This window comes from Callionymus lyra, chromosome 19 (genome assembly GCF_982586985.1).
Source record: "Callionymus lyra chromosome 19, fCalLyr1.hap1.1, whole genome shotgun sequence".
Classification (NCBI taxonomy): Eukaryota; Metazoa; Chordata; class Actinopteri; order Syngnathiformes; family Callionymidae; genus Callionymus; species Callionymus lyra.
In genome coordinates, this window is record NC_141836.1 from 3,232,919 (window position 1) to 3,252,907 (window position 19,989).

Here is a 19,989-nt window from a genome sequence, read left to right on the forward strand (position 1 = left end):
CGAAGCTCTGTCTGCACTGAGGACACTCGCAGACGCTCCTGCTCTGCCAGTGACCTATTTTTAAATCAGAGTGAAGGTCAAATAAATCCTAACCACAATATTTGCTGTGAAGGTTATCTAGTGTAGTGGCCAGCCTCTCTGTATTGACATCCAGAGGTCTTGGGTTCAATGCTCCACTATTTCTTGAGATTTTCACTTAGAATGAAGGTCAAATAAAAAAAATAATAATAAAAATTTATTTTGAAGGTGATCTAGTACAGCAGTCAAACTTTCTCTATCAACATTCAGAGGTCTTGGGTTCAAGGCCTGTCTTGAGATTTTGACTGAGAGTGAAGATCAAATAAAACAAAACGAAAACAAATCATTGTGATCTAGTGTAGTTGTGAGACTCTCTGCATTCACATCCAGAGGTCTTGGGTTCTATGCCAACTATGTTTTAGTCGAGATTTTGGCCTTGAGTGAGGGTCAAATAAAACAAAACAAAAAAAAACTGTGTCAAGGTGATCTAGTGTAGTGGTCAGACTCTATGCATTGACATCCAGAGGTCTTGGGTTCAATACCCAACTATGTCTTAAGTCTTGAGATTTTGGCTGAAAGTGAAGGTCAAATAGAACAAAACCAAAATAACTGCTTTGAAGGTGATCTAGTGTAGTTGCAGCACTCTCTAGATAGACAATTGAGTAGACAATATTGAGTTCAAGGCCTGATTGTTTTTTTAGTCTTGAGATTTTGACTGAGAGTGAAGGTCAAATACAACGAAACGAAAAATTAATCAGTGTGAATGTAATCTAGTGTAGTGGTCAGACTCTATGCATTGACATCCAGAGGTCTTGTGTTCAATACCCAACTCTGTATTTAGTCTTGATATTTTGGCTTAGAGTAAAGGTCAAATTAAACAAAACGAAAAAAAAATCAGTGTGAAGGTGATCTAGTGCAGTGTTTTTCAACCTTTTTCAAGACAAGGTACACTTTTTCATAGAAAAAAATCATGAGGCCAAAATGTAAAAAATAAATAAATAAATGGTACTATATAGATCTCTTTTTTACGACTGGTGATCTAGTGTAGTGGTCAGGCTCTCTGCATAGACAACCAAAGGTCTTAGGTTCAAGGCCTACCTGTAATTCTATTATTGAGATCTTGACTAAGAGTGAAGGTTAAATAAAACAAAACCAAAACATTTGCTGTGAAGGTGATCTAGTGTAGAGGTCAGACTCCCTGCATAGACAACCAAAGGTATTGAGTTCAAGGCCTGGTTGTATTTTTAGTCTTCAGATTTTTGACTGAGAGTGAAGGTCAAATAAAACAAAACCAAAACATTTACTGTGAAGGTGATCTAGTCCAGTGGTCAGACTCTCTGCACCAACAACCAGAGGTCATGGGTTCAAGCCCCAGCTGCTACCTTAGTTTTGAGATTTTGACTGCGAGTGAAGGTCAAATAGAACAAAACCAAAATAATAGCTGTGAAGGTGATCTAGTCCAGTGGTTGGACTCTCTGCGCGAACAACCAGAGGTCATGGGTTCAAGCCCCAGCTGCTACCTTAGTTTTGAGATTTTGACCGAGAGTGAAGGTCAAATAGAACAAAACCAAAATATTAGCTGTGAAGGTGATCTAGTGTAGTGGTGAGATCAACCGACTGGCGGTTCTCTGAGCCTCACAAGCTCAGGGTTCGAATCCCACCCTTCACTCAGGGAGCTGGAGCAAACCAGACCGGGCGCGAATCCGGGGTAGTAGGGCCGTGTCCTCCCCCGAAACATCAAGAGAGCAAAAGGAGGGGGTTATACTTTTATTTTGCATATGGAAAATCTCTAAAACTATGGCATCAAAAATTGGTCTCTCCTCCCCCCTCTGCAGACCCCACTATGGCCCCCTCCTCCCCAACAAGAAGTGGTTGGATGAAGAGCAAGTGTTCCTCACTTGCTCTTCATCCAACCACTTCCTGTCACCCAGGAAGTTGAAGAAAAGCATGAAGACTCCTCAGGTTCTCCATGCAGCAGGTCCTGGGTGGAGAACATAGGATGTCACAAAAATACAACAGTCACAGGAGCTCATCCTCACCTAGATGTTCCTCAAGTCCATCACCTGCTTCTCCATCATGTCCTCGCACACCTTCTCTTCAGTCTCACCACCTGTTCAGAAAAGAGACATTAGGACCAAACCAGAGTTCATGGATCGACTGAAGACACTCACAGGTGGTGTTAGCAAGGGATGGATCTCATGATGACCTTGAAGGTTCAATCTTCGTCACATATGTTCAACAATCTTCTCCACAGTTGGACTTCTTCTCTTCGTACCCAGTACCAGTGAACTCCAGCAGGGGGCGGACGAGCTGAGCCAGCTGGAGACTAAAGAGAAGAACAATCAATGAAACTACACAACAACAGATTCTACTGTGAAGAGTTGAAATACATTAAAGGTTCAGAATGATGGAGGAAAATATTCAGTGTTTGTCATTTTCCTCCGGAGTTCATGATTCAAATAATTTATTTTCATCATCACTTGAACGATTAAACATGTCATGAACTTTCATGTGTAGATGTTTCTAAGACACCGTGAACACAACTTTAAGAGCTTTGTTACCAAACCTTTTATCATATTATTTATCACAGTTTTGTTCAAACAAATTAACAATTAATACAAACATGTACATAGAAATAAAAGTAAAAAAAGTTATACAATTACTTCACTTGTTTGACTGATTTAAATCATCAATATTATAATCTTAAAACCTATATAAAATAAACTTAGATTTTTCTGGAATACTTTGTATTTATGAATAGATCTGAGCTGGAATTATAGACTTAAATCAACACTTTCGGGATTTAAAGGGAACAAGAATGTATCTTTTCTGCAGGGATCAATGTCTGCGTTTCTTTAAACGATTGACTTTGTTGTTCGCTTCTCGTTTAAATGCAGCTCCGAGACCTTAAGTAACAACAGCGCCCTCAAGCGGCATTGACACGTAACAAAAAGCAAATAGTGCATTTTAATATGTTCATTCGTGTTCATTCATTAATAAAAATGAATGCTGAGATAAACATCAGAAACTATTCTTTAACAATAAAATAGTTTTGTAATACAATAATAAAACATAAAAAACATGATTTGTTATTTTTAGGAGCAAATTTAGATAAATCCATTTATTTTATTTCTATATTATCTTTTTTGTTCATGTGGGTCTTTGTTTAATAAGTTATAAATAAACGTCTCATTCTGTATAACTATTGAATGAATATGTTGTTTTAATCTTTAATAAAGGAAAGTAAATACATTTATGTTCCAAGTGTTCAAATTAAATATTTAGTTTAAATAAACACTGTTTGACAGATTTAAGGGTGGATTTAAAAAAATGTAAAAACTGTAAACAAAAGGAAAATTTAAACATTAAATAGATAAGTTAGAAACTTTCCCTTGAAAGACTTTTTACAATATTTTACGTTCTGACCTTTGACCTCATCAGTGTCAGGTGTTCTTCTTAGCATTAGCTTTAGCTTCAACAACAAGTAGAGTTTTACTGAAAGTGACTTTAATTCAACACCAGCATGAACGAGAAAGACTCAGTTCTATTGTTTTATTTGCAAACAAACTTCAGGACAAAAGTTAATGAATATAAAAGTTCAACAACTTTTAATAAACGCTAGTTTCGTCATTAATATGAGTTTAAGTCACAACATGGTTCTCAGCTGCTGTAGTTGTGTAGAAAGTCAACGTTCTCACCCGCAGATGTCCCAGTAAGCCAGGGTCATGAGCATGTTGGAAGTTTTCATCTTCAATGTTGTTCAAGCTGGAGCGTCAGCTCGTTTGGTCACGTGACTGTGACGGCGCAGGTGGACATCCGGGTGTGATTTCTTCTTCTTAGAGCGCCCTCTGGTGGATCTAAGAAAACATAACTCGTCCATTGAGAATCCGCTGAAACTTCAACGTTTAATCTTTCAAATAATAAAGACAAAGATGGGAGTTGAACTTGCAACCTCTCACAGGGTTGGTTTAGGTTAGGTAGAACTTTATTGATCCCTCAGGAAATTGTTTTTTTTCCAATAGCCACAGCAAATACAGTAATTTTTCATAAAAATAAATCAAAATAAAAACAAAGAGAAACAAAGAGAAAGAACAAGATGATACAATCTAAGTCTAAATATAAAGACAAACATCCAGATACTTTCACTCCACTCCTGCCCCGAACTCAGAATTGTACAATTTAATAGCCCGAGGCATGAATGAGTCCTTGAGTCTATTAGTGTTGCATCTAGGAAGGAGCATTCGTGCTGCATCTGCTTCTCTGCTCACTGATGAAAGTGTTGAGAGGATGACTGTCATCATCTATGATGGACAGTAGTTTGTCCAGTGATCTCTCAGCAACTGTCACCAGTGAGTCCAGCATCAACCACAGAACTAGCCTTTCTGATCAGTCTGTCCAACCTGTTGACCTCTTGGACACATTCCCACCCCAACACACTTGGCTGGAGTCTATGATTTAGAAAAACTTAAACTAAAACGAGGACGAGACTGATGTTCTCCCATGTTTGTCACTTTCTTGCTGATTCTCACACATGCGCACCTTCATTGTGAAACTTCAACGTTTAATTGATCTTTTAAATAATATATTGAAACACTTTTAAGGATTTAAAGGGAACAAAAATGTTCATGTTAAAAAACATTGTATTCAACTTAAATCAATGTTTGTGTTTCTATAAACAACTTTCTTGTTCGCTTCTCATTTAAATGCGGCTCCGAGACCTGTAGTAACCACAGCGCCCTCAAATGACAGTGATGCGTAACAACAAGGAAGTAGTTCGTTATTTTCATTCGTGTTTATTCATAAACAGATAAAAACAAACACCAGAAATCATTTTTCATGCTAAACATTTTGAATTAAACAGTAACAAAATATGTCAATTGAAAAGAAAACAGAGCCCGAACATCTAAAACATAAAGTAATTGATACTCAAAACGAAAATAAAACAGAAAAACAACCAGAAATAAATTAAACATATTTGTTACATGTTGATGTCTTTCTGCAAATGTTTGTGTGTGTGTGTGTGTAAGTAAGTCATTATTTGTCATCAACAAGATTGAACGTGATCTGGATCCTTCCTCGACTCTGATCCACGTCTTTCTCTCTCTCCCTCCTCTCTGCTGCGGCCGAGACGATGTCATGATCTTTGTGTTGGTCCACAGCACAGAGATGACAGATGAGCTGCTGATCAGAACGACAGAACATCTTCTTCTCCTCCTTGTGTTCAGAGCAGATCATCTCCTGGAGCTGCTTGGACGGCTGGACCAGCTTGTGTCTCCTGAAGGCCAGAGATTCTAGATGAGGCTAAAGACGTTCCTGACAGTAGGAGACCAGACACACCAGACAGGACTTGAGGGCTTTCATCTTCCTCCCAAGTCACAGGCCACATCTTCAGGTCCAGCAGAGCAGAGGTCCTCAGCTGCTTGTTTCATCTTCAGCTCCTCCACTAGCTCGGCCAACAGGATGTTCTTCTGCAGGACAGGTCTCGGTTCGAAGCTCTGTCTGCACTGAGGACACTCGCAGACGCTCCTGCTCTGCCAGTGACCTATTTTTAAATCAGAGTGAAGGTCAAATAAATCCTAACCACAATATTTGCTGTGAAGGTGATCTGGTGTAGCGGTCAGACTCGCTGCATAGACAACCAAAGGTCTTAGTTTCAAGGCCTACCTGTAATTCTATTATTGAGATCTTGACTAAGAGTGAAGGTTAAATAAAACAAAACCAAAACATTTGCTGTGAAGGTGATCTAGTGTAGTGGTCAGACTCCCTGCATAGACAACCAAAGGTATTGGGTTCAAGGCCTGGTTGTATTTTTAGTCTTGAGATTTTTGACTGAGAGTGAAGGTCAAATAAAACAAAACCAAAACATTTGCTGTGAAGGTGATCTAGTCTAGTGGTCAGACTGTCTGCACCAACAACCAGAGGTCATGGGTTCAAGCCCCAGCTGCTACCTTAGTTTTGAGATTTTGACCGAGAGTGAAGGTCAAATAGAACAAAACCAAAATAATAGCTGTGAAGGTGATCTAGTCCAGTGGTCAGACTCTCTGCGCGAACAACCAGAGGTCATGGGTTCAAGCCCCAGCTGCTACCTTAGTTTTGAGATTTTGACTGCAAGTGAAGGTCAAATAGAACAAAACCAAAATATTAGCTGTGAAGGTGATCTAGTGTAGTGGTGAGATCAACCGACTGGCGGTTCTCTGAGCCTCACAAGCTCAGGGTTCGAATCCCACCCTTCACTCAGGGAGCTGGAGCAAACCAGACCGGGCGCGAATCCGGGGTAGTAGGGCCGTGTCCTCCCCCGAAACATCAAGAGAGCAAAAGGAGGGGGTTATACTTTTATTTTGCATATGGAAAATCTCTAAAACTATGGCATCAAAAATTGGTCTCTCCTCCCCCCTCTGCGGACCCCACTATGGCCCCCTCCTCCCCAACAGGAAGTGGTTGGATGAAGAGCAAGTGTTCCTCACTTGCTCTTCATCCAACCACTTCCTGTCACCCAGGAAGTTGAAGAAAAGCATGAAGACTCCTCAGGTTCTCCATGCAGCAGGTCCTGGGTGGAGAACATAGGATGTCACAAAAATACAACAGTCACAGGAGCTCATCCTCACCTAGATGTTCCTCAAGTCCATCACCTGCTTCTCCATCATGTCCTCGCACACCTTCTCTTCAGTCTCACCACCTGTTCAGAAAAGAGACATTAGGACCAAACCAGAGTTCATGGATCGACTGAAGACACTCACAGGTGGTGTTAGCGAGCCATGGATCTCATGACGACCTTGAAGGTTCAATCTCCGTCACATATGTTCCACAATCTTCTCAAGAGCTGGACTTCTGCTCTTCGTACCCAGTACCAGTGAACTCCAGCAGGGGGCGGACGAGCTGATGACCTCATTAGCGTCAGGTGTTCGTCTTAGCATTAGCATTAGCAACAAGTACAGTTTTACTGAAAGTGACTTTAATTCAACACATGAACGAGAAAGACTCAGTTCTATTGTTTTATTTACAAACAAACTTCAGGACAAAAGTGAATGAATATAAAAGTTCAACAAAATAGAATCACGACTTTTAATAAACGCTAGTTTCGTCATTAATATGAGTTTAAGTCACAACATGGTTCTCAGCTTATTTGTTATTCAATTGTATGATTTATACGCCAGAAAATGTCTCAAAATGAAAAAAAAAAGCTTGAGTATATAAACTACTAAAAGTAATTTGCTTCTCTCTGGTTATGACCTTGGGTTTGACCTCACCCGGATCTTCTTCTTAGAGCGCCCTCTGGTGGATCTAAGAAAATATAACTCCTCCTGCATATGAACTTCAACAAAATTATTGATTTATGTGAACATTTATACTCGTTTAAATTATCTATAAAACAATTTAAAGAATAAAGTTGACCTCCTTTAATCTACTCCTTTTTTTATTGATCACTTGACACATCGCACGACTCCTGAGAAACATCACGTTTTATTAAAACCATTTATTCAAATGTTGCGACACGATCAACATCTCAGACGACGTCACTAAAGTGCTCTCCAGGTGCTCACCTGGGTGATCATGTGATCAGGTGATCAGCAGCGGCCAATGGGACGAACACACTTGAGTGCGATGCGGATCAAAGTGAATAAATGGCTCATGTTGCTGAGACTCGAAATATAAATTCACTTCTGAAGGTTCCAGAGCGTCGAACCTCTTCTTCTGCGCCAAGAAACAGGTGAGGAGCAGTAATGGAAGGAGGCCACCTAGTGGCCGGAGGTTTAATTGCAACACCCAAACATAGAAAGGCAGTGAATATATTTGCATGTTAATTGTAAATAAAAAATCGAATAATTTTATAAACCATTAAATAACTTTGATTAAAAAAAACACAATAAAAAGCCAAAATTAAAGAAAAAATTAAGTGCTTTAAAGTGTCTGCAAACGATATTTTTAAGTTTAAAGATTTTTCAAGAGTCCAGACAAAGAACAAGTGAAGAACAGTTCGATCTCTACTCAGCTGTGGAACCCTCAGAACAAACATGATCTAAGTTCTTCTTAACTCATAGAGAAACGTAGCGGAGCTTCAGTCACGACATAAATTAAGATAAATTAAGATCCACGAGATTCATGGTCGAACACTCCAGTGTTTACCTTCAGTCAGAGGTCTTGACTGCTGCTGGCGACCGGCTGAGGACGCATCTCCTGGACACACATCGCTTAGTTTCGCAAAGTTACCAAAGATTTCAATTCAATTTTATTTAAAGTGTCTTATCATAACAAAGTTATCTCAAGACACTATACAGTTGAAATAAGACTACAGTTGATTAAGGAAAAATAGATCCCAGCAATTCAACAAAGAGCAAGAAACAAAACACTGTACAGTGAGCTGTACAATAACTTTTTATTCGATTTTTTAAATAAAATAAACAAGAATCAGGTATTTTCACATTTGATATACAATATTGTCTGGTGGAACTTTTAGACCAACATTTAATGTTAACATTGAAAGGGAAGAAAATGATTGGAATTAGATATTTAACTAAATAAAAATAAAATCAACATTTATTTAGAAAATATTCTAAAATATATAAAATAATAATACATGTATATATATGTATATTTAAAAAAATATATATATATTATTAAAAATTAATATCACAATCACAATTGCGATACTGGTAAAATAAATAAATAAAATGGAATGAAAATAAATCACATTTTTATAAAAAAAGCGTAAACAAACTCACTTCTTCCTCGTTGTGCAGCTGCTGGATGTAGGGGTCGTGTTTCCGGATCAGGGGGTCCACCAGCAGCAGGAAGAGCATGTAGAGCAGCAGCACTCCATGGACAGGTAGATGATGATCGTCACCTGCATCTATTATAGAGGTTCAGAGCACTTTTTTACTACCTTTACTGGATGTTTATCTTCTTAACCCTTAACTTACTTTTATCATCAACTTATTTTTCAATTTAATCTCTTTCAACAAACTATGGAGGACTCTTTTGGTGAGGATACCTCGTCCCCAAGCAGCACCAGATCACTGACCCTGTAGCTCTGGGACTCGAACCCACGATCCTTATATCGATAAACTCTCCTATATTGCTTTTTGTTCTCAAGTGTAAACAGGTTGTAAAACAATGGGTTTAGATTATTCCAGTTGCATAATATGTACAATTCTACAGTTAAGTCGGTTTATTAACTTAATTATTGATCATTAGTGTTTATTAACAATGCAACACAAAGATTTGTTATTTGAAAAGCGAATCATTTCGGAAATCGAATGTTTGTATTTCATTGTACAGTTGTGCGTTATTATCAGTAAAACAGCTTCAGCCAATCAGCAGCTTCGTCACATGTAGCGCAGACACTTCCTGTTGGATGTCACATGATCGTCAGACCAGGAAGTGATTACGTTGACGAAGATCATCTTTTTGTCAATATAAATGTTTGATGTGGTAAAAAGTATCATGTAAATGTTCTGTTGACCCATAAAAAAATATTTTAAAGAGACGTTTGCATATGCAGCGTGTGTTGTCATAGGAAGTAGGGGGACCGAAAATGTACCTACGCCGGGCCTTCAGGACGTACTGGACACACAGAGGCTGTGAACAGGAAGTGGGTCAGAAAATAATCACTTGTACTAGAGGTCTCACTGGAGGGTCTCTGACACCTGGTCCTTGTCCAGTTCACAGTCCTTGCATGCTCCTGGAAGGTGATGAACCCCACCAAGATGTTCATCGTGAAGAAGGCGATGAGGATGAAGAAGACGGACATGTCAACATGATTGTTTTGCAGCTAAACAAGTGGCTTAAAAATGTGTCTCTACGGAACCTCACACTCTCTCCCCCCCCCCAAAGGAAGTGGTTTGAGGGACATAAAGTGAACCACTTCCTGTTGTCCAGGAAGTTGAAGAACAGCGTGAAGGCTCCTCAGGTTCTCCATGTAGCAGATTCAGACGCTCCTGTGGTGGAGAACAGGGGATGTCACAACTCTGCAGGTCAAAGGTCAAATACAACAGTCACAGCAGCAGATCCTCACCAAGACATTCCTGAAGTCCATGAGCTGCTTCTCCATCATGTCCTCGCTCACCTTCACCTGTCCAGGAAGGAGACATTAGGACCAAACCAGAGTTGATGGACGACTGAAGACACTCACACAGGTGGTGTTAGCGAGCCATGATCTCATGACCGTTGATCCAACGAAACCTCCGGGACTTTCCATCATCATCATCTTCATCTTCATCATCGTCGTCTCGCTCTGTTGCTTCACCTGACGATCACACGCGTCTCCAGTTTCACGTCTTTTATGAACCAACGACCAGTTAATAACGTTCATGATCCAGTCGAGCGAAGCGTCACAAAGTCGTATAAAAATGTATTTATTACGAGACTAAAGTCGTATAAAAAATGTATTTATTACGAGACTGAAGTCGTATAAAAATACATTTATTACGAGACTAAAGTCATATAAAAATGTATTTATTACGAGACTAAAGTCGTATAAAAATACATTTATTACAAGACTAAAGTTGTATAAAAATGTATTTATTACGAGACTAAAGTTGTATAAAAATGTATTTATTACGAGACTGAAGTTGTATAAAAATTTATTTATTACGAGACTAAAGTCGTATAAAAAATGTATTTATTACGAGACTAAAGTCGTATAAAAATACATTTATTACGAGACTAAAGTAGTATAAAAATGTATTTATTACGAGACTAAAGTCGTATAAAAATACATTTATTACGAGACTAAAGTTGTATAAAAATGTATTTATTACGAGACTAAAGTTGTATAAAAATGTATTTATTACGAGACTGAAGTTGTATAAAAATTTATTTATTACGAGACTAAAGTCGTATAAAAAATGTATTTATTACGAGACTAAAGTCGTATAAAAATGTATTTATTACGAGACTAAAGTCGTATAAAAATGTATTTATTACGAGACTAAAGTCGGATAAAAATACATTTATTACAAGACTAAAGTTGTATAAAAATGTATTTATTACGAGACTAAAGTCATATAAAAATGTATTTATTACGAGACTAAAGTCGTATAAAAATACATTTATTACAAGACTAAAGTTGTATAAAAATGTATTTATTACGAGACTAAAGTCGTATAAAAATGTATTTATTACGAGACTGAAGTTGTATAAAAATTTATTTATTACGAGACTAAAGTCGTATAAAAAATGTATTTATTACGAGACTAAAGTCGTATAAAAATACATTTATTACGAGACTAAAGTAGTATAAAAATGTATTTATTACGAGACTGAAGTCGTATAAAAATACATTTATTACGAGACTAAAGTCGTATAAAAATGTATTTATTACGAGACTAAAGTCGTACAGAAATGCATTTATTACGAGACTAAAGTCGTACAGAAATGCATTTATTACAAGACTAAAGTCGTACAAAAATGTATTTATTACGAGACTAAAGTCGTATAAAAATGTATTTATTACGAGACTAAAGTCGTATAAAAATGTATTTATTACGAGACTAAAGTCGTATAAAAATGCATTTATTACGAGACTAAAGTCGTACAGAAATGCATTTATTACAAGACTAAAGTCGTATAAAAATGTATTTATTACAAGACTAAAGTCGTATAAAAATGCATTTATTACGAGACTAAAGTCGTACAGAAATGCATTTATTACAAGACTAAAGTCGTATAAAAATGTATTTATTACGAGACTAAAGTCGTATAAAAATGTATTTATTACGAGACTAAAGTCGTACAGAAATGCATTTATTGCAAGACTAAAGTCGTATAAAAATGTATTTATTACGAGACTAAAGTCGTACAGAAATGCATTTATTGCAAGACTAAAGTCGTATAAAAATGTATTTATTACAAGACTAAAGTCGTATAAAAATGTATTTATTACAAGACTAAAGTCGTATAAAAATGTATTTATTACGAGACTAAAGTCATATAGAAATGCATTTTATACGACTTTAAAGTTGTATCGAAATGTATTTATTACAAGACTAAAGTCGTATAAAAATGTATTTATTACGAGACTAAAGTCGTATAAAAATGTATTACGAGACTAAAGTCGTATAAAAATGTATTTATTACGAGACTAAAGTCGTATAAAAATGTATTACGAGACTAAAGTAGTATAAAAATGTATTTATTACGAGATTCAATTACAGGATAAAGTAAAATCCTTCTAATAGACTTTAACTTTTTAAATAGATGAGTTTGTATAGAATAAAACAAAACAATTCCCTCAAAAATAACCTTTTGAATATTTTAACACACTCTTGTGCCCGCGCAGGTGGGCGGAGTCAACCGGGTGGGCGGACTGGAGAACACGGGGGCGGAGCTTAGCGCTCAATCAGCCTTCTGGGCCGTGTCGGAAGTGACGTCATTGATAAGCAGCAGCGTCCTGCCAGGCGAGCCGACAGTGAAAATAGCTCTTTGGATTTCTCCTCCGCCAAGAGCAGACACTGAACCCTTGTATCGCAGACTCCTCTGGTGCACCTCAGAGCCCTCGCAGGTAAATGTCACCAACCCCGGGCAGTTATTTAAGCAAAGCCGCGGCGGTTCCGCGTGTATGCGTGACTTCGGCCTTGTTTACATCTCGATCCCCGGGCTCGAGTGGGCGAGAGGCGGCGGTACAGCGCACTGCCTGGAGTCCCTTCCAGACAATTTATAATCTCTGGCTTCCGGATACAATGAGTTACTGTTTCGGATTTAAAGCAACGCGTATATTTCTTATAACATCCTATTTAAGCTTTGAGTCGCAACACCTTATTTATTGGATGCTAATGGGGCTAACGTGAGTTAGCTTCTGTTGTGTTGCACAAATCCTCGCTGCAGTTGAACAAATGTCAAATTAATCGCCATTTTTTCTAGTATTGGCCCAATTCCTGCCTTTAGGCCGTGTTATCAAAGTGTTGCTGAGTCGCTGGGATACATTAGTCAAGAAATATGTGTGTCACCTAGTTTCTGGATTCTATTTTTAGCCGGTTTGCAAGTCAGGCTGGCACGAGTATGACCAGGCTCTCCATCTTCATCGTCGATTATTTAAAGTTTTCTCCTTCCTCACTTTATACTCGTGTTCGCTTCCTGTGAGTCTTCTGTGCTTCTACAAACACTCATGTGCCATCATTGATTTATCAATCAAAATGGAACTATAGATTACTTTATTTATAACATTTACTGTTAAAACTGTTAAGGTTGTACTCCAGTAGCTCTCTTGTTTACTGGCTGATGGGGAAAACACTAGTTTCTTTCTTTAAATCTGTTTATGTCAAGATAATATATATTAACCTTTGAACCGTGTTTAAAGTGTGACCTAGAAAAAAAAACTATCAAGAGTTGAACTCAAACAAAATAGCCACATCTATTTTTTAATCACCACCATCCCTATAATAGTTGTCTTTGGCATCTGATCTATTTTGCTTATCTGTTGCTCCAATGTAAGAGGCGGTGTCGGTACATTTTTCCAACATGCCCTTGTTCTTATTCGTGAAGTTGTTTTGTGCACACTGAAGTCACGGCTGCGTTTCAGTGTCACCTCTGAAGCTAAATCATCTTTAACTAATCCTCTAACCTGAGACTGTAAGCTGTAACTCATGCAGTGTCTTGCACGTAGACGACAGATTCCCGCTGTAGTGTGTCTAAAAACATTCTTGCTCGTCTCTGGGAAGTTTTGAAGTGGAGAGAAACAAAGGTTGGACTAGCAGACTTGTGTGGGTAAATATTTGTAGCGGGGCACGGATTGTTTACAATGATGTAATTTTAGATTAGTGATGATGCTGCTGCTGTTGTTAGAAGTTAATCTGTTACCTTCTGCTCATGTGTTGTCACTTGTTTACAACTAATGGAAACCCATCATTTTAATCGGCTTCATTTAAATACAAGGCGTGTAGAACTCTAATGACACGGCACACCATCAAAGAAGGCTAAATATATTCTTGTGTTTATTTTAATATCAAAGATGACTCGACTTCTAACTTGTCTTTTCACTTGCTTCTGTTCCAGTCTTTTCCTCCATCTAGATTCTAACACTGAACCTCAAGAATGAGTGACGGGGAGTGTAACTTCTTCTGCTTCTTCCGCTGCTGCTGACCGGACTCGGGCTCCCAGGAAGTCGCTGTGAATTTATTCAGCCGGCCCCGGACGAGCGAAGGGTCAAAGAGTCACACAAGCCATTTTTCAGCCAATCAAACCACTGCCCTCCGACAGGTAGGCAGCGCGTCTACCTGTGCGGGTGATCGCACCAGTGGACTGGATGTCTGTGGACATGAACAGCCAGGCGTCTGACAGCAACGAGGAAGACTATGGCGTTAACTCTGAGGAAGACGACGATGACGACGACGGGGGAGAGGAGGAGGATCAAGGTGACCTGGAAACGTACTACGACGGTGTGGCGGGTGACGTGGAGCAGCAGGGAGCCGACTCCTTCGATCCAGAGGAGTACCAGTTCACCTGTCTGACGTACAAGGAGAGTCAGAGGGCGCTGACGGACGAGGTGAACAAGTTGGCGGAAGCTCTAAAGGTGAAACGACGCTCATCATTTAGCTGTGGATATAAAGCTATCAAACTGGTGTTGATTTTAACAACTTCCCTTTTTTTGTCCAGGTTTTACCAGCGGTAGCAAAACTAATTCTGGTGCATTTTCACTGGCAACTTTCACAGATATTGGAAAGGTACGTCTCTTGTTTTACTTTTACTTTCCTTCTCACCCCCCTCCTTCATCTGGAGTTTCCCAATTTCTGTTTTCTGTTATGTATCAATCCTGGCATCCCCCCGCCTGTTCCTCTTCTGCTTTTAAAACTGAGCATGTGATTGCAGATACAAGTCCAACTCATCTCTTCTGCTGTCAGACGCTCTCGTTCAGCCCAGCAGCTCCTCCAGATCAATCCCCGTGAGTGACCGTCACGGTCGTCATGCTGATGTTATCATGTCATATTCTTTATGAAACTTTGATGCTGTAGATTTATTCTTTATGACCCAGGAACATATTTGTTCTGTGCTTGAATTTGAAGATTAACTGCAGATCTCATGACTTTAAAAACATTTATCACAACAACATGCAGTAAAGTACAACCGTTAACATTCGAATCGATGAAGAACAAATTTTCTCTTACACTTGTCTTTGTCATAAGCAGATGATTATAAAGTGTCTCTAGTCTTCATCATGTGTCTCTAGTCAAACGGTAACTTGTGTCTGAATCCTGTGTGTTTGTTCCAGGCACCTCAGTCTCTCCAGTGTGGTGTGTGTCTACAAATTGTTCGGAGAGACGCCCTGTTGGCTCTTCCTTGCCAGCACTCCTTTTGCAAAGCATGCTGGGAGCAGCACTGCACAGTACTGGTCAAAGATGGCATGGGAGTGGGTCAGTACGCAGTCTTTTCTGCCGCACAAGGCTTTTTTATCTTGGAACTTTAAAAAGTACTTTAACTTGTGTGTAGCGAAATCCTACAATGATATAGAGGAGCGTAAATGGAAGGATGGAGCATCCAACAACAAAAATTCTTTTATAAATGCATGTAAAAACAAAAATAAATTCTATCAAATCAATACAAAACGTATAAAAAGACACATTCAAGTTGCCATCAAAGAGTAAGAAGTGCATGTCAAGCATGAGGGAGATGTAACATCTAATGGCAGAAAGATCAAAGGATTTCTTAAAAGGTTCTCTTCTGCAGTGCATGGAGAGGAGCCTCATGTTCTGTTCCGTTATCTGAAATGGTGCAAAAGTTACCAAACATAAGAATAAAGGACATTCTGAATAAGACTACAAGAATATCATCAATGACGTGTCACTACGGCAGCTCAGAACAGTAACCGTGGCAACAGGCTCCTCTCCATGCACTGCAGATCGGAACGTTTTTAGGAAGTCCATTTTTGCCTCTGCCATAATATATTGCAACAGATCTCTCTTTTCTTCTTCTCTACATGCACTTTTACTTCCATGCTTAGTTGGCAACTTTTGAAATACGCATTTTTTAAACGCAAGTTATCCGTTAACTGTTCTCTCCTCTTCCCGAAAAGTAGTATTTAAGTTTATAAACCGCTGTGAATCGCTTAATAAAATAAATAGAACTTTGAAATAAATGTTAATTTCACTATATATAATCATAGATGGGTTGTAACTTTATTAACTATGAAGCAAGTCAGAGCACTGACTGAGAATAAGAGACAGAGGAGCTGTTTTCTGCATAAGCATGAACTCTACAAGTATATTTTAAAGATATAGACGAGATACGATGATGACAGTACAGCTACTGCACACCTCTTATACCACACAGCCCTATGATGCACTTCTAAGCTATATTCCACAATAACCTCCATGGATTGTTTCTGTTTAGATGAACGTGTTGGATAAGATGCTGTTGTTTTTGCAGGTATCTCATGCATGGCTCAGGACTGTTCCCTGCACATGCCCGAAGACTTCGTCCTGCCGCTGCTGCCGGGAGAGGAGCTGAAGGACAAATACAAACGCTACCTCTTCAGAGACTATGTGGAGGTGAGAAGCAACATGTCACTGTGTCGAGAGAAGAACCTGGTGGTCGTGGATCCTCTTCTGACTCAACGGACGCACCTCGAGTCAAAGTTTGAAACCAATCTCCTGCTGTTCACCCGCAGAGTCATTTCCAGTTGCAGTTGTGTCCTGGTGCAGATTGTCCCATCGTCATCAAGGTGCAGGAGCCGCGGGCGCGCAGGGTGCAGTGTAACCGCTGCAGCGAGGTCTTCTGGTAGGAAACACACAAACGACTACACACTTGAGCTGAGACAATGATCAACCATCAATAGTTACCAGGACATAACCCCTAGTTCTATGAGGATGTGCGAGATCTCTGACAGTTTTGATCATGAGAACAGATGGAGGGTTTCATTCCGTCAAATATGTCGGAGACCCTCAGATCTCAGAAAGGTTCTTGACACGTGTGTGGGAGTTTATCATTGTCATCAATATATTGACACTTTATTTTCAAGCACTCAACTATTTTAAATATTATTCAATCTTTATTGAAAGATTGCATTTGTTTTTTATATATAAATACATTTTAATATGAATATTTATTACCTAAAGGAATGTTTTTTACCTGGAACATCTAACTCTATGCTGGAATTATCTTAATTTTGGCAAAGATTTAATTTAGATATTGTAAAAAAGAATAAAATAATTTTTACCCGTTGAAATGGACCACTCAATATATTCTGTATTCCATACATGCGTCTCGATAATCATCTTCTTTCGTCCGCAGTTTTAAATGCCGGCAGATGTATCACGCGCCCACAGACTGCGCCACCATCCGCAAATGGCTGACCAAATGTGCCGACGACTCGGAGACGGCGAACTACATCAGTGCTCACACTAAAGATGTACGACAGTCACGAGTCCGACTTTTATCGTGAGCTCGTTCTTGACGCGTTTTTGTTTCTTTTCAGTGTCCAAAGTGCAATATCTGCATCGAGAAGAACGGCGGCTGTAATCACATGGTGAGTTTGTCACGTGATGTTTGATGTTTCTTCGTGTTTCTTCATGTTTCTTCATCCTCTTCTTCTTCGTTCTAGCAATGTTCCAAGTGCAAACATGGTGAGTTCCTTTTATCGTCAACCTCTTCTTCTCCTCTGGAGATTCTTGCTCAACATCTTTCCTCCCCTTCAGACTTCTGCTGGATGTGTCTCGGTGACTGGAAGAACCACGGCAGCGAATACTACGAGTGCAGCCGCTACAAAGAAAACCCTGATATCGTCAACCAGAGTCAACAAGCTCAAGCCAGAGAGGCTCTAAAGAAATACCTCTTTTACTTCGAGAGGGTGAGACGGAAGAAGATCTTCGACGAGAGAGAGACGCTCTCGCTCATGCTACGTTTTCTCCTGCAGTGGGAGAATCACAACAAGTCTCTGCAGCTGGAGGCTCAGACGTATCAGAGTATCCAGGAGAAGATCCAGGAGAGAGTTATGAACAACCTGGGCACCTGGATCGACTGGCAGTATCTTCACAACGCCGCCAAGCTCCTGGCTAAGGTACTGACTCCGGCTCTGACTTGTGGACCTCATTTCCCTGACGCCTCGGTTTGTTTCCAGTGTCGTTACACACTGCAGTACACGTATCCGTACGCCTATTACATGTCCGGCCCGCGCAAGAAACTGGTAAGAACGTATCTTGTGAGTTTCGACACGGACGTTCCCCCCTCGAACCGCATACGCGTGTCTGTCTTGAACGTGTTCTCTTGTGCAACGCAGTTCGAGTACCAGCAGGCGCAGCTGGAGGCCGAGATCGAGAACCTGTCGTGGAAGGTGGAGCGAGCCGACACCTACGAGCGGGGCGTGGTGAGCGGCGAGGGCGAGCTCAGCGCCAGCGACAGAGGGGTGAGCCTGCGTGCAGTGTCGTTAGACTCCCGGCAGGGGGCAGCATAGTAAATGTGTTGTCTCGCAGGAACTGGAGAATCAGATGCACATCGCTGAGCAGAGGCGGCGCACACTGCTGAAAGATTTCCACGACACCTAAAGCACCAGCATCTCTTCCTCCTCCCTCCCTTTTCTGTTTCTCTCCTTGACCATCCCCCGTCCCGTTGACACGCCCCCCCCGTACCGGTGGTCTCCACTCGCTCATGTGCTCCTCGTCCCTCGTTCACTTCTTTAATGCTGCAGGGTCACAGAATGGCACGATTGTATCTCTTCACTTCGTTAACATCTCGTCGTGATCTCACTTGTCTCGGCCCCTCGCGTCCCACCGTCTGAGGTAGTCACGCCACTGTTCGCCCACGCATGGACCCCTCGGTCTGTTTCTGTCGGTCATGACTCCCGTCCAGTATTCACGAGCGACACTAGAGGAGGAATCGAACCCAAGACACGGACTCAGTAAGTTGCTGCTAGCAGACGTTTTCCAGCGGTGGTTCCCGTTTGTTGCTTCTCCCGTTCAAATGCAAAAAAAAAAAGAAATGGAAAAAAAAAAAGAAGTTGTACTTTGTACAAGTCGTCATTTGCAAAATTATGAAATAAAACATTTTACAGCAAGAATGAAGAGGTGTGTGGTGTGGCTGGTGAACATGTGACCGACGACTGCTGTCATGTGATGGTTAACCATGTTTGATATCATGAGTAGAATGCAGTATTTTTGCAGATTGAAGATAAACGTTGGTTCAAACAAACATTTGTTTCCTCGATTACTTTCATTTCTCATTCATTTGGGACTTTTTTGTAATAGAACTTTATTGATCGAGCTAGTTTTAATTCACGATGTTCTGTGTTCATTCAAAATTAAGTTGTAAACTAATTTAATTAGTCATTTACAGGTAAACCAAATACATCCACCTAAACAAATTTGATTTGTCACTCACTAATGTATATATAAATATAGATTTGTTATTATTACTGTCCTCAGTTTGAGCATCATGGCAGGAAAGCTGGAGGTCAGAATCCTCCTCTAGTCACAGTTTTCACGGAAATTCAGAAATATTCATTTAAGTCTCTCCAAGATTTGAAGTTCAACAGTTTACTAGTTTTAAGTGTGTATTTACTGTCATTTAAAACATTTTTTTAGTTTCTAAATGGTGTTATGACCATATTAGTCTAGAAAGGCGCTATATAAATAGAGATTATATTATATTATATATTATATTATTATACATGTTCTGCTTAAAAAAAGGAAAAGAAGGGAACGTTAATCTTCACAAACTCTTCATATCTATGTCGGTGTCTTTTCCAAGATATGTTGCTGTTGTTAGTTAAAAAAAAAAGCAAAAATGAACGAGTGAAAAGCACTGATATTTAAAAAGAATACATTAACACAGAAATTGTTACAGAGAGGATTATAAAGGTTACTCATCTCTGTGTTTTTTTGGCTCTTTCATATTTAATTGTCTTAATTAAAATCTGTTACATTATACACTTCATATGGGTTTGATTAATTGATATAATTTTATTTTTCTTGATATTATCTTTCATATATTGTTAAATGTTTTTTTTAGGCAGTTTATAAGATGGAAATTAAACGTACATCACACATG

At 39.4% G+C, this 19,989-nt stretch overlaps 1 protein-coding gene and 1 long non-coding RNA gene across 5 annotated transcripts; one reads left to right on the forward strand and one right to left on the reverse strand.

Annotated features, from left to right (window-relative positions):
- Nucleotides 1-1,944: 1,944 nt before the first annotated feature.
- On the reverse strand, nt 1,945-5,305 carry LOC148058975 (uncharacterized). Of its 2 annotated transcripts, none has more exons than XR_015709418.1 (3): nt 2,190-2,517; nt 2,058-2,128; nt 1,945-1,999 (listed from the first exon to the last, which is right to left on the reverse strand). It is a non-coding gene; the product is annotated as an uncharacterized LOC148058975 (long non-coding RNA). The 2 variants fall into 2 exon arrangements; XR_015709417.1 differs by adding an exon at nt 3,717-5,305 and having other exon boundaries at nt 1,965-2,128; nt 2,190-2,344.
- A 7,079-nt stretch (nt 5,306-12,384) lies between these two features.
- Nucleotides 12,385-19,131, forward strand: arih2 (ariadne homolog 2 (Drosophila)). 3 transcript variants are annotated; one of them, XM_087781825.1, is made up of 15 exons: nt 12,385-12,517; nt 14,008-14,524; nt 14,608-14,675; nt 14,821-14,893; nt 15,221-15,362; nt 16,375-16,496; nt 16,616-16,725; nt 17,239-17,356; nt 17,423-17,473; nt 17,549-17,570; nt 17,643-17,794; nt 17,861-18,004; nt 18,065-18,145; nt 18,224-18,349; nt 18,417-19,131. In XM_087781825.1, exons 2-15 carry the CDS (start codon nt 14,258-14,260, stop codon nt 18,486-18,488), a joined length of 1,548 nt encoding a protein of 515 aa, XP_087637951.1. In that variant the 5' UTR covers nt 12,385-12,517; nt 14,008-14,257; the 3' UTR covers nt 18,489-19,131. The 3 variants fall into 3 exon arrangements, with proteins under 3 accessions (XP_087637951.1, XP_087637952.1, XP_087637950.1); XM_087781826.1 differs by having other exon boundaries at nt 18,065-18,130; XM_087781824.1 differs by having other exon boundaries at nt 18,065-18,349.
- Nucleotides 19,132-19,989: the final 858 nt, after the last annotated feature.

Coding starts and splice junctions, on each gene's coding strand:
- arih2 (XM_087781824.1), top strand. CDS start 14,258: ATGTCTGTGGACATGAACAGCCAGGCGTCTGACAGCAACGAGGAAGAC. Junction 15,363..16,374: donor CAAAGATGGCATGGGAGTGG/GTCAGTACGCAG, acceptor TTGTTTTTGCAG/GTATCTCATGCATGGCTCAG. Junction 17,795..17,860: donor ACCTCTTTTACTTCGAGAGG/GTGAGACGGAAG, acceptor TTTCTCCTGCAG/TGGGAGAATCACAACAAGTC.